Raw genomic sequence first — 15,149 nt, 5'->3', positions numbered from 1 at the left:
CGCCAAATTCCCAGCCACCAAATTCCCAGCCACCAAATTCCCAGCCACCAAATTCCCAGCCACCAAATCATATTTAAGTTTCCCGCCACCTGCAAGTCCCTACTACCCTCCCTCCGACCCCCGCAACTGGCAGCCAGCCCTCCCACCACTCAGTGTGGTGAGTGTTTTGTTTGTTCATTATTTGCTATTAAACTACAGTATAAATAATGTAAACCCATTCATGACTGCATATTGGAATGGCATATTGGCAGTTTGGAGGGATATGTTGTGTGTCTTTATATGTGTATGCTTCTGGACTGTTGTATTCTGAGCACCTCTGCAAAAACAGTGATAATGTGCGAGTGTGGTGAAAGTGTTGAATGATGATGAAAGTATTTTCTTTTTGGGGATTTTCTTTCTTTTTTTTTGGGTCACCCTGCCTCGGTGGGAAACGGCCGACTTGTTAAAAAAAAAAAAAAAAAATCGGACAGGTATTAGACGGTGACATCATGTGTTTACTCTTGAACACTGCAAAGAATTAAACATTTCTGCTACAGCTAATAATAACAATAGTAATAATAATAATAATAAATATGATATAATTGAAGAAGGAAATTGTACAAAAATACGAGGGAGTGGTTGACACATCGTCAGTGTGACTTTGTTTATGCTGGAGTGAACATTAGTCTCCCTGCTCTTCCAAACATTTCACAATAATTCATTGTGTTTGGTGCTTGTAGATTGAGTGTGACTGGAGTGGTAGAGGCAGTGATTGAGGCAATGGTATTTAATAACATACATGTTAATAATAATACATGTTATTAATAATATGTACTATTATTATTTATAACATATATGTTATTAAATACATACATGTTAATAATAATACATGTTATTAATAATAACATGTACTATTATTATTTATAACATATATGTTATTAAATACCACTGCCTCAACTGCTGAATTATTGTGAAATGTTTGGAAGAGCAGGGAGACTAATGTTCACTCCAGCATAAACAAAGTTACACTGACGATGTGTCAACCACTCCCTCGTATTTTTGTACAATTTCCTTCTTCAATTATATCGTATTTATTATTATTATTATTATTATTATTATTATTATTATTATTATTACTATTGTTATTATTAGCAATAGCAGAAATGTTCGATTCTTTGCTGTGTTCAAGAGTAAACACATGATGTCACCGTCTAATACCTTTCCTAATAGCCATTCCAATATGCAGTCATGAATGGGTTTACATTATTTATTCTGTAGTTTAATAGCAAATAATTAACAAACAAAACACTCACCACACTGAGTGGTGGGAGGGCTGGCTGCCAGTTGCGGGGGTCGGAGGGAGGGTAGTAGGGACTCGCAGTGGTGGAGGCATTGGTGGAGGCAGTGGTGGAGGCAGTGGTGGAGTCTGTGGTATTTAATAACATACATGTTATTAACATACATGTTATTAAATAACATACGTTATTAAAGCATAACATGTATATATTTAGTACAATTTACGACGTTTTCATGTATTTTATGATTATTCTTGGTTCAACAAGTTAAGGAAGCAGTATTGTAATATATTTCCCTACAATATATTGGGGCACCAAACATTCACGGTTTTTCAACATTCGCGAGGCTCTTGATCCCCTAACCCTCGCGAATGTTGAGGGAGACCTGTATACTACAAACTCTGGCCATACAATAGAACGGAAAAATAATGTAGGGGACCTGGGAGCAGTAATGTCTGAGAATCTCACTTTCAAGGATCACAACAGTGCCACAATCACAAGTGCAAAGAAAATGACTGGATGGATAATGAGAACGTTCAAAATGAGAGATGCCAAGCCAGTGATGATCCTTTTCAAATCACTTGTTCTCTCTAGGCTGGAATACTGCTGTACATTAACATCTCTGTTCAAAGCAGGTGAAATTGCAGATCTAGAGAGTGTACAGAGAACTTTTACTGCATGTATAAGTTCTGTCAAGCACCTTAACTACTGGGAACGCTTGGAAGCGCTTGACTTGTACTCATTGGAACGCAGGAGAGAGATATATCATAATCTACACTTGGAAAATCCTGGAAGGAATGGTCCTGAATCTGCACACAGAAATAACTCCCTACGAAAGTAAAAGGCTGGGCAGGCAATGAAAAATACCCCCAATTAACAGTAGGGGCGCCATTGGTACACTAAGAGAAAACACCATAAGTGTCCGGGGCCCAAGACTGTTCAACAGCCTCCCACCAAGCGTAAAGGGAATTACCAGTAAACCCCTGGTTGCCTTCAAGAGAGAGCTGGACAGATACCTAAAGTCAGTGCCGGATCAGCCGGGCTGTGGTTCGTATGTTGGACTGCCAGCAGTAACAGCCTGGTTGATCAGTCCCTGATCCACCGGGAGGCCTGGTCATGGACCGGGCCGCGGGGGCATTGATCCCCTGAATAACCTCCAGGTAGACTCCAGATAGGTAGATATTCACTTCCTCCATACACTCTCCTTCCAATCTGATATCCAGTCTTTCATTACCTGAATTGTTTGTTACCCCCTCATCACCTTGCTCTTTCCCATGTTCATTTTTAATTTACTTTCTTTTACTTAACCTCCCAGATTCATCCACCAACCTTTGCAGTTTCTCTTCAGAATGTCCCAAAAGCACAGTGTCATCATTAAAAGCATCAATGACAACTCCAATTTTGAATTACATAGATTCTGCATATTTTAATCCCACACCTCTCCCCAACACCTTAGCATTCACTTCTTTTACAACCCCATCTTTAAATATCTTAACAAGCATGGTGACTTCACATATCACTGTCTAAGGCCTACTTTTACTGGAAGATGATCTCCCTCTCTCCTATTGTTCATCCTTTTGGATGAACAATAGATTAAAACATCTCATTGGTCAAAAGAGAGGCATATACAGGCATATTAAAAGAGGGGATGGGCAGTTAAGAAATCAATATATTCAATTAAAGAGAGAAATAAAGAAAGGAATAAGAAAAGCAAAAAAGGATTATGAGGCTAAGGTCGCAAGGGATTCAAAGACTAACCCTAAAGGGTTCTTTCAGGTATACAGAAGTAAGATTAGGGACAAGATTGGCCCACTTAAGAGTAACTCTGGTCAGATCACTGACAGTGATAAGGATATGTGTGAAATTCTAAATACCTACTTCCTCTCGGTTTTCACCCAGGAAAATACTAGCAATATTCCTGAAATAATAGATTATGTAGAACAGGATGATAATAAACTATGTACAATTGTGGTAACTAGTGACATGGTCCTCAGACAAATAGAGAAACTAAAACCTAATAAATCCCCAGGCCCTGATGAACTATTTGCAAGGGTGTTAAAAGAATGTAAAGAGGAGCTTAGCATACCTTTGGCTAATCTTTTTAACATATCACTACGAACTGGCATAGTGCCTGATAAGTGGAAAATGGCAAATGTAATTCCTATTTACAAGGCAGGTGACAGGTCCTTGGCTTCAAACTATAGACCAATAAGCCTTACCTCCATAGTGGGAAAATTTATGGAATCAATAATTGCCGAAGCAATTCGTAGCCATCTTGACAGGCACAGATTAATAAATCTCAACATGGTTTTACAAAGGGGCGTTCCTGTCTTAGGAATTTACTAACTTTTTTCACTGAGGTGTTTGAGGAGGTAGATCATGGTAATGAATATGATAGTGTATATGGACTTCAGTAAGGCTTTCGATAGAGTTCCACACCAGAGACTATTGAGGAAACTTAAGGCACACGGAATAGGAGGAGAATTTTTTTCCTGGGTAGAGGCATGGCTGAAAAATAGACAGCAGAGAGTTTGCATAAATGGGAATAAATCAGAATGGGGGCACGTCACAAGTGGTGTTCCACAGGGGTCAGTGTTGGGCCTGTTGTTGTTCACAATTTACATAAACGACATAGATGAGGGAATAAATAGCGACATAAGCAAATTTGCTGATGACGCCAAAATAGGCCATCCAATTCATTCTAATGAGGACACTAAAGCACTCCAGGATGATTTGAATAGACTGATGCAATGGTCGGAGAAGTGGCAGATGCAGTTTAATATTGACGAATGCAAAGTTCTAAATGTTGGACAGTTAAAATAACCATGCCACATATAAGCTAAATAATGTAGATCTTAATACTACTGATTGCGAAAAGGATTTAGGAGTTCTGGTTATTAGTAATCTAAAACCAAGACAGCAGTGCATTAGTATTTGCAATAAAGCTAACAGAATTCTTGGCTTCATAACTAGAAGTATAAATAATAGCAGTCCTCAGGTTGTTCTTCAACTCTATATATCCTTGGTTAGGCCTCATTTAGATTATGCTGCTCAGTTCTGGTCACCGTATTACAGAATGGATATAAATGCTCTGGAAAAAGTACAGAGGAGGATGACAAAGATGATCCCATGTATCAGAAATCTTCCTTATGAGGATAGACTGAGGGCCCTGAAACTGCACTCTCTCGAAAGGCGTAGAATTAGGGGGGATATGATAGAGGTGTATAAATGGAAAACAGGAAAAAATAAAGTGGATGTAAATAGAGTGCTGAAAATTTCCGGCCAAGACAGGACTCGCAGCAATGGTTTCAAGTTGGAAAAATTTAGATTCAGGAAGGATATAGGAAAGCACTGGTTTGGTAATAGAGTTGTAGATGAGCGGAACAAACTCCCGAGTACAGTTATTCAGGCTAAAACGTTGTGTAGTTTTAAAAATAGGTTAGATAAATATATGAGTGGGTGTGGGTGGGTGTGAGTTGGACCTGACTAGCTTGTGCTGCTGGGTCTGGTGCAGTGCTCCATCCTTGAGTTTAGGGGACCAGACTGGGTGGGTCATTGAGCTAATCTGGGGAGGGCTGGGGGTGATTGGTCTTATCTGGGGGGGGGCACATGGACCTGCTCCACATGGGTCAGTAGGCCTGTTGCAGTGTTCTTTCTTTCTTATGTTCTTATAAAAACTTTAAACTGTTTTCAGTAACCTACCACCTATTCCATACACTTGCAATGTCTGTGACATTACTTCCCTATCCACCCTGTCATATGCCTTTTCTAAATCCATGAATGCAGCAAAAACTTTCTTTTCTTTTTCTGAATACTGTCCACTTACATGCTTCAATGTAATCACTTCGTCTACACATTCTCTACCCTTCCTGAAGCCTCCTTGTTCATCTGCGATCTTGCTTTCCCTTTTACCTTAGCTTCATTCCCCAAGGCACTGTCCTGGCACCTCTGCTGTTTCTCATCCTCAAAGCAGACATAGATAAAAACACCTATAACAGTTTTGTATCATCATTTGCAGACGACTCTAAAGTAAGCATGAAAGTCACTCTTGTAGAAGACACTGAAAAATTACAGGAAGATAAATGCAGTGCTTTCCAGTGGACAATGGAGAACAACATGACGTTAAGTGGCAATAAGTTCCAGCTGCTTAGGTATGGAAAGAATGAACTTGAAAGGAGCACTATACAAAACTCAAGAGGATCATCAAATACAGTGAAAGGAACACATGACCTTTCTTTCAAAAAACATGATAAGACAAAGATTATGACAGCCAGGAGGATAATGGGGTGGGTATTGAGAACTTTCAAAACAAGGGAAATAATGCCAATGGTGACACTTCTCAAATCGCTAGTGCTTCCTCATTTGGAATACTGCTCAGTGTTGATGGCCCCGCTCAAGGCAGGAGAAACATCAGAGCTTGAACAAATACAGAGATCATTTACGGCCCACATAGAGCCAGTAGAGCATTTAAAATACTGGGAATTCCTTAGTCTTGAACATGTACTCACTGGAGCAGAGAGAGAGATACATGATAATACATACCTGGAAAGTACTTGAGGGCCTGTTCCCAAATCTGCACACTGCCATAACAACGTGCTGGAGTGAGAGATATGGGAGGAAGTGCAAAATAAACCCAGTGAAAAGTGGGGATGTGGTGGGCACAGTAAAGGAACACTGTGTCAACATTTGTGGCCCCAGACTATTCAGTATCTTACCAGAAGATATCAAAAACACTACTGGAACAAGTGTAGAAGTTTTCAAGAGAAAACTGGAAAAGTATCTTCACCACGTAAAGATCAACCAGGCTGTGATGGATATGTGAGGCAACAGGCCTCCAGTGGCAACAGCCTGGTTGACCAAGCTAGCACCAGACGAACCTGGTCCATGGCCGGGCTCCGAGAGTAATGAGATTGTAATAAAGTTGGTAGAATTACCGACAATATGTAAAGTAAAAGGACACAAGTGCAACTAATGTGACATTTATTGTGGCAACGTTTCGCTCTCCAGGAGCTTTATCAAGCCATTGTAATGGCTTGATAAAGCTCCTGGAGCGAAACGTTGCCACAATAAATGTCACATTAGTTGCACTTGTGTCCTTTTACTTTACAGTAATGAGATTCTTGAAACTCATCAAAGGTATGTACTATACACTTTACCTGGTATTCTTGACAGGCTTATTCCCCTATAATTTTTACTCTCTTTTGATCCCCCTTTTCTTTGTTCAAAGGAACTGTGCACATTCTCTGCCAGTCCCTGGTCCCTTTCCCTCTTGCATACATTTATTGAACAAAAGTACCAACCATTCCAGAACTGTATCCCCACCTGCTTTTAAAATTTCTGTCTTGATTCCATCAATCCCAGCTACTTTATTCCCTTTCATATTACCCATTACTCCATGCACCTCCACCACTCATGTTTGGCTCTTCCTTACTCCTAAATGACGTTATGCCTCCCTGGCCAGTGCTTGAAACCACCAAGAGCCCTGTAGTAGAAAACTGCATTTGATTGTATCTTAACGCACAATTCTGTGTTATGAGCACTTAGGGGTGCACAGTTTCCACCAGTTTTCCCAGCTGGATTCTGGGAGCCCCATGTAGTATCACTCACAGCTAGCAAACGATGATTTGCAGTCAAGGGTGAGGGAAGCTATTACAGAATACAGTACATGCAAACTGACCTTATTGGGGGTCCAGTGAAGTGAATTTCAGTGTGAAAGATGTACAGTATATTTAATGTTGGCCCCCAGAGCCTCTTATCATAGAAATGTTTCATGAGGTCAAAATACAGTTTTTTTTTTTTTTTTTTTTTTTTTTTTTACAGCTTTCTTCCAGCAAGGCAGGGTGACCCAAAAAGAAAGAAAATCCCCCCCAAAAATAATACTTTCATCATCATTCAACACTTTCACCTCACACATACATAATCACTGCTTTTGCAGAGGTGCTCAGAATACAACAGTTTAGAACATATACATATAAAGATATATAACATATCCCTCCAAACTGCCAATATCCCAAACCCCTCATTTAAAGTGCAGGCATTGTACTTCCCATTTCCAGGACTCAAGTCCGGCTACATAAAAATAACCAGTTTCCCTGAATCCCTTCACAAAATATTACCCTGCTCACACTCCAACAGCTCGTCAGGTCCCAAATACCATTTGTCTCCATTCACTCTTATCTAACCCACTCATGCACGCTTGCTGGAAGTTCAAGCCCCTCACCCACAAAACCTCCTTTACCCCCTCCCTCCAACCTTTTCGAGGATGACCCTTACCCCGCCTTCCTTACCCTACAGATTTATACACTCTCCATGTCATACTACTTTGATCCATTCTCTCTAAATGATCAAACCACCTCAACAACCCCTCTTCAGCCCTCTGACTAATACTTTTATTAATTCCACACCTCCTAATTTCCACACTCCGAATTTTCTGCATAATATTTACATCACACATTGCCCTTAGACAGAACATCTCCACTGCTTCCAACCGTCTCCTTGCAGCAGCATTTACAACCCAAGCTTCACACTCATATAAGAGTATTGGTACCACTATACTTTCATACATTTCCTTCTTTGCCTCCATAGATAATGTTTTTTGTCTCCACATATACCTCAACACACACTCACCTTTTTTCCTTCATGAATTCTGTGGTTAACCTCATCCTTCTAAATTCCATCCACTGACACGTCAACTCCCAAATATCCAAAAACATTCACTTTTTCCATACTCCTCTCCAATTTGATATCCAATTTTTCTTTTTCTAAATCATTTGATACCCTCATCACCTTACTCTTTTCTATGTTTACTTGCAACTTTCTACCTTTACACACACTCCCAAACTCATCCACAAACCTTTGCAGTTTTTCTTTAGAATCTCCCATAAGCACAGTATCATCAGCAAAAAGTAACTGTGTCAGTTCCCATTTTGTATTTGATTCCCCATAATTTAATCCCACCCCTCTCCCGATCACCTTAGCATTTACTTCTTTTACCACCCCATCTATAAATATATTAAACAATCATGGTGACATTACACATCCTTGTCTAAGACCTACTTTTACTGGGAAGTAGTCTGTCTCTCTTCTACACACCCTAACCTGAGCCTCACTATCCTCATAAAAACTCTTTACAGCATTTAGGAACTTACTACCTATTCCATATATACTTGCAACATCTGCCACCTTGCTCCCCTATCCACTCTGTCATATGCCTTTTCTCAATCCATAAATCCAATGAAAACTTCCCTACCTTTATCTAAATACTGTTCATATATATGCTTCAGTGTAAACACTTGATCTACACATCCCCTACCCACTCCAAAACCTCCTTGCTCATCTGAAATCCTACTTTGTCTTACCTCTAATTCTTTCAATAATGACCCTACTGTACACTTTTCCTGGTATACTCAGTAAACTTCTTCCCCTATAATTTTTACAATCTTTTTTGTCTCCCTTCCCTTTATGTAAAGGAACTATACAAGCTCTCTGCCAATCCCTACGTACCTTCTCCTCTTTCATACATTTATTAAACAAAAATACCAACCACTCCAACACTAAATCCCACCCTGCTTTTAACATTTCTGTCATGTCCCGTCAGTTTCATCTGCTTCACCACCTTTCATTCTACTTAATGCCTCACGCACTTCCCCCACACTCGCATCCTGCTCTCCTTCGCTCCTAAAAGATGTTATACCTCCCTGACCAGTGCATGAAATTACTGCCTTCCTTACTTCAGCGACATTTAAAAGTTCCTTAAAATATTCTCGCCATCTACCCAATACCTCCAGCTCCCCATCTACTGGCTCCCCTACTCTGTTTTTAACTGACAAATCTATTCGTTCCATAGCTTTTCTTAACTTGTTTATCTCACTCCAAAATTTTTCTTCTTTTCATCAAAATTTCTTGACAGTGCCTCTCCCACTCTATCATCTGCTCTCCTTTTGCAATTAAAGCCAGGACATCCAGCTTCTTCTCATTCATAACATCCGCAATCATCTCTTTCTTATCATTTGCACAACATCCATGCACATTCAAACATCCCACTTTGACAATTTTCTTCTTTTTCTTTTTAGTAGGCTATAAAGGAAAAGGGGTTACTAACCCATTGTTCCCGGCATTTTAGTTGACTTTTACAACACGCATGGCTTACAGAGGAAAGATTCTTATTCCACTTCCCCATGGATATAAAAGGAAAAGTAATAAGAACAAGAACTATTAAGATAAAATCAAAGGAAACTCAGATGAGTGTTTATAAGTAAACATGTACATGTATGTGTAGTGTGACCTAAGTGTAAGTAGAAGTAGCAAGACGTACCTGCAGTCTTGCATGTTTGAGACAGACAAAAGACACCAACAATCCTACCATCATGTAAAACAATTACAGGCTCTCATTTTACACTCACTTGGCAGGACGGTAGTACCTCCCTGGGTGGTTGCTGTCGACCAACATACTACCTGTTGATGTATATATATATTTGTTTGAATGATTTTTCATAATACTATATATTAAGCCCATTTTTTATTCCAAAGTCCTATAAAATAATTAAATATAAAACTTTCTGCTGCATATCTCAATGATCAAGATACACAAATAACCCACACATAAAAGAGAGAAGCTTACGACGACGTTTCGGTCCGACTTGGACCATTTACAAAGTCACACTAACCAGAAGTGGAGCAGGACGGCTATATATAGGCAGGAGGAGGAGGTGGAGGTGGTGGTGGAGGAGGTGGAGGTGGTGGAGGAGGTGGTGGAGGAGGAGGAGGTGGTGGAGGAGGAGGAGGTGGTGGTGGCGGCGGCGGCGGTAGTAGTAGTAGTAGTAGGGAATAAGGGAGCTAGGTGCCCACAGTGGGAGAGCAAGTGCACAGAGGTGGGTGAAAGGGGAAGTGGTGAAATAAATAAAGAAGGAACAGAAACAAGAGACAGAAGAAAGAAAGACAACCCAGAGGAGAAAAAGGAAAGAGGACAGGGGAAGATGGACAAAAAGAAAAAGAAAAAAAAAAGAAAAAAATGAGGAGCCAGGTTAAGTCACGGGTGTTTTGAAGTTTGGAATATTTTACAATGTAGTGGGAGAGGAAGGCATCTACAGAGACAAAGCCAGGGCTAAGATTAATACAAGGAAAGTTGTGTATTAGAGAGGATTCAACTAGACGGCGACTGTTCGAGTTGGAAGTAGGGAAGACAGTTTTAGCAGCAGTCCAAGTCGGACCGAAACATCGTCGTAAGCTTCTCTCTTTTATGTGTGGGTTACTTATGTATCGTTCCAGTCACGGTATTGTGCCTTTTTTTGTTATTTATGATCAAGATATTATGTAGTGTAATAAATCAGTTTTAAATATCCAAAACTTATTGAAATTTATTTTCATAACTTTGTAGCTTATGTTTTACTTGGGTCGACAGTTTCATTTTGCAGCTTGGGCTTTTTAAGCCTATGGATCTTTGGAAAATTAAGCGTTTTCAGCAGAAAGCGTGGCCAAGGCTGGAGACTAGTGGTTGGAATGGCGCCACTTATTTTGGCTATGATGGTTGCTCTTTCACGGACCAGTGATTATCACCATCATTGGCAAGGTAAGAATAAAAATTCCTTCACAGTATAACAAACCAATTTCTATGATACACCAGTACTCCTATCACTGGCCATTTCCCACAAAAGTAGGACAATCCAAAAAAAAGCACATTCACCATTGCTTATGCAATAGCTGTTTTACTGTCAGTGCATGGATATCACAGTTCAGATGTTTCTCCAAATTGCAAAATCCCCAAACAACACAACACAAAAATCTCAGCACCATTGAACACACCACTCAGTGCAACATGCCACTGTACACACTATACCCCACTCTACACAACACAACAAAACATACCACTCAGTACAACACATTGCATATAATGGGTGAAAAGCACAACAGTGTTAACATTAAAGAAAAGGGCTTTAAAGCTAGAGGAGGAAATGAAAAATTTGACGGAGACTATCGAGGAAATAAGAAGGGAGGATAGAAGAATCAGTAGTAGCAAAAGAAAGTAATCAGGAAGGAACAAATGAGAAAAATCATTAGCAGAGATATTCTCAAGATACCAAATGGCAATGATAGTAACATCAAATGAGGCAGTCAGGAGAGAAAGACCATGGGAGGAAGAAAGAGGAAGGTCACTGACAATCTAAGAACTTGAAGAGCTGATAGTAGGTCAGGAAAAAAGATGAGGAAAATGAGATTATATTGATATTGTAGTGTATAGGAGAAGATGAATTAGGACAAACAAAAGCCTTTCAGAATATTGAGAAATATTCCTAGTGCAAGCATTGCTCAATTAATCTAGCCTTCTGGTGACCACTACCTCAAAACAGGCTCTTGAGACAGAAAGCATTCTTGAGGAATACAAGATATCACAGTGAACACTGGATAGAAACAGGACAGAAATGAAGAGGATACAATTGAGGGAGTATGTAAATAATTGTTGATTTAAACGGGGTACTGAGGATATCCACCTAGAAAAGAATGGTTTTAAATTGGGAAAGTTGAAATTTAGAAAGGATGTATGAAAGAACTAGTTCAACAATCAGTTGATGATAGTGGAACCATGCGCCAAATTGGGTCATTGTATTAGACAAATATATGAGAGAGGGGTTGAATTTGAGAAGGAACTACGTAGCATTTGCCAGTAGGCCTGCTGCAGTGCTCCTCCATTTTTTATATTCTTATATTTTTATATAGGAAAGAGCAAAGGGAGTAACAATGGGAAGAAATGCCCAGCCTCAAGAATTCTCTCAAGGTTTACCCTTTGCCAGAATCTTAACAAGCTCAACTCCCACTTCTCCAACACTAACAATAGCTCCACACCCTTTCCCCTCCTTCTCTTCCCTGTCCAGTTACAATAATTACCCATTTTCTTGCCTTACCTATTTCCCTTCCTTACTGATGAGCAGTGAACAAAATGCCTGAATGCCACAAACCAGAACAAAGTAAAAGAATAAGCTCTGTGTATAGTATACAATACAGGTGGATTATCAAATGGGTGATGAATTTGAAGAATGGATAACAGAGGCAACCCCAGACATCATAGCTATGACAGAAACAAAACTAACTGAAATAGTAACAGATGCCCTATTTCCAGCAGGAATATGATGTTTTGAAGTGGAGTTTTGAAGAGATGAAAGGAATAAAGAAAAATAAGTCAGATGACTATCTAGGAGGCACAGTAGAGACTAGGGGACCCAAAGTAGTAATATCAGTGATCTACAATCCACTATCAAATAGACCAAGAAAGGAATATGAAAATAACAGTAGTTGCAGTTTAGAGGGCCATTTGAACTGTGATGTCATCACACTTCTCGCAAGACAGTGTTTGAGTGAATGATGGTGAATGAGTCTTCTTTTTTTGGGTCACCTTGCATTAGTGGGGACAGATAATGTGCTAGGAAAAAAGGATGGATTCCTGACCAGTATTCAATAATCTGTGGCCAGCACTCTTGTGCTAAAAATTGTTTCTCATTCTTTAATATTTTTACGGTGATTAATTCCAGCTAAATCTGTATGTAATTGACTGTGATTGCAAAGGAGCCTGTAACTTTGCATTATATGTATATATTGGTATTTTTAAATCCAAAATACTCCTATTTTAATACAGTATTTAACATTCCCTTAGATGTAGTGGTAGGATCACTGTTGGGACTATTCATCTCCTACCTCTGTTACCGTCAGTACTACCCTCGTCTGACTTCACCATACTGCCATCTTCCTTACCTTATGGTATCTACTGTCCTTCAACCAAAGCTTGCCAAAGATACCTCAGGTGGAGAGGTGCCAAACTTTCTTGATCCAGAATCTCCAATGGAAGAGCAAATCAAGTGGATATAGTTGGTAAAATGCAGTACTGTAGTTTCATAAGAATTTTGAAGAACAAAAGAATATATTTTTACTGCTAATTAAATTGACGATAAAAAAATATTTTTATTGAATTGTTGAATGATTAAATTCAGACTAGGATACTAATCAAACTTTTTCAGGTGTCAATTTTTTTAATTGCTTAAGTATTTTGTATGTAATTTCTTGTCCCTTTCTAAGGAAAGGTAAAAAAAAATATGAACCAGAGGACCATGTATTGCAGAAAATATGTTGCTGCAAATGTGACAAAATATATATATTTTAGATGTACACACATAAGAATTCTAAGTATTTTATCATATAAAACAATACTTTTTATAATTTAAAAGTTAGTAGTATATCATAAATAGGTGTTCATTAAATATACACATTTGAAACTAATAACATCTAACATTAAAACCTATTATTATATATATTATGTGTTTCAGCTTCCATGAACCACGTTTAGGAAGAGCAACCTGTCTGTACACATTCTGTGTATCAGTAATACTCTCGTAGATCACTTTTCCCCATTAACCCTTGCAGGGTCAGCAGGCCCTCTCCCAAACCTGTTCTCAGGGTCGGTAACAATTCAAAAAAAAAAAACTTTTTCTTATGAAAAGATAGTGTTTTTTTTCTGAATTGTATAGGCTAAACAAAAAATTTTTACCATCAATTCTTACCGAGATATGGAGGCATGAAGTTGACAGAAAATGACCAGCATACGGTAATGTCGCCGACTGCCGGTCACCCGGTATTACTTTATTTATTTTTTTAGGTACTATTTTCTATTATTTTTTATTTTTTTTTTTCCAAGTAACTTTTATGGCCTGTGAGACTAATATGAGCACTATTTTGTAAGTTATTTCTTTTTCTATACTACACAATAACTGCATAAACGCTGTTGTCACTGTTTTGTTTAGAAAACACATTTACACAAACGAACAATACAAAATGTTGTTTATTACTATTTTTCTATATTTTATATACACATATACAGTCACAGGACATGTTTTTACACTCCTCACACAAAATGAGTGTGTCTATGTTGTTGTGGGTGTTTTTTTTTTGTATGTGCACAGACATAACACCTCTCCTGAGCCTTTTTCTTGAAAGCAGTAGCAGGCAGTTTTGTTAGGAAGTGATCACCATGCTTCAGACGAGAAGGTAGTTGTTGATAATTACGTGGGTGGTTTTCTATTGCAGATGCTGTTCCATGGTACTTGATTATTATTTGTCTGATGACAGACAAACAAAATTCGCCATATGGTGGTTTGTTTCTGGTCCTCATCTTATATATATTACAAGCATTGAACATGGGAAAGTCCAGAAGATGGAAAAAGAGTTTTATGTACCACTTATAACTCTTGCGAACACCATCAACAAACCCAATGTGCATGTCACAGTTGTCCACTGAATGCATATTGAGGGCGTAGTCAATCACAGCTGCAGGTTTTAGAATGGGTTCATTGCTTTCTCTATGCTGCCTGCCAGTGTCTACCATTTCATTAGGGTGAACAGCGTCGAACTTGGGCATATGTTTACGATTTGCACGCACTGTGCCACACACATCTGTCATGTTCACCCGCAAGAAATCACTGAGTGAGGGGCTTGTGTACCAGCTGTCAGTATATAAAATATGTCCCTTACCAAGATATGGTTCCATCATTGTTCTAACCACATCACCGGAGATACCCAGTAACTTCCTGGTATCTCGCAATGTATTACTTCCAGTGTACACAATTATATCCAATACAAGACCACTGTAACAATCACAAAGCACAAACAATTTTATACCAAAGTGTTTCCTCTTGCTTGGTATGTATTGCTTGAATAAGAGTCTTCCTTTGAACAGAATGAAAGACTCATCAATAACAAGCTTCCTGAAGGGATAAAAATACATACTGAATTTCTGTTTCAAATGCACAAACACATTCCTAATCTTGTATAACCTGTCGTTTCTGTCAGGCCTGGTTTTGTCTGAGAAGTGAAGCATACATAATAGTAGCACAG

At 38.9% G+C, this 15,149-nt stretch overlaps 1 protein-coding gene across 9 annotated transcripts in view; it reads left to right on the top strand.

Moving 5' to 3' along the window:
* The window catches only part of LOC128689088 (phospholipid phosphatase 5), a 108,198-nt gene extending 94,908 nt beyond the window's left edge, over positions 1 to 13,290 (top strand). For all 9 annotated transcript variants that reach the window (XM_053777174.2, XM_070087254.1, XM_070087255.1 and 6 more), the window contains 2 exons: positions 10,675 to 10,842; positions 12,919 to 13,290. In XM_053777174.2, the coding sequence (XP_053633149.2) occupies positions 10,675 to 10,842; positions 12,919 to 13,130 (380 nt within the window). In that variant the 3' untranslated portion in view covers positions 13,131 to 13,290. The remainder of the gene's footprint in view (positions 1 to 10,674; positions 10,843 to 12,918) is intronic.
* The last annotated feature ends 1,859 nt before the right edge of the window (positions 13,291 to 15,149 follow it).

This window comes from Cherax quadricarinatus, chromosome 21, assembly GCF_038502225.1.
Source record: "Cherax quadricarinatus isolate ZL_2023a chromosome 21, ASM3850222v1, whole genome shotgun sequence".
NCBI lineage: Eukaryota > Metazoa > Arthropoda > Malacostraca > Decapoda > Parastacidae > Cherax > Cherax quadricarinatus.
Note: the sequence above shows the minus strand (reverse complement) of the source record. Positions and strands in the feature narration are given on the sequence as shown.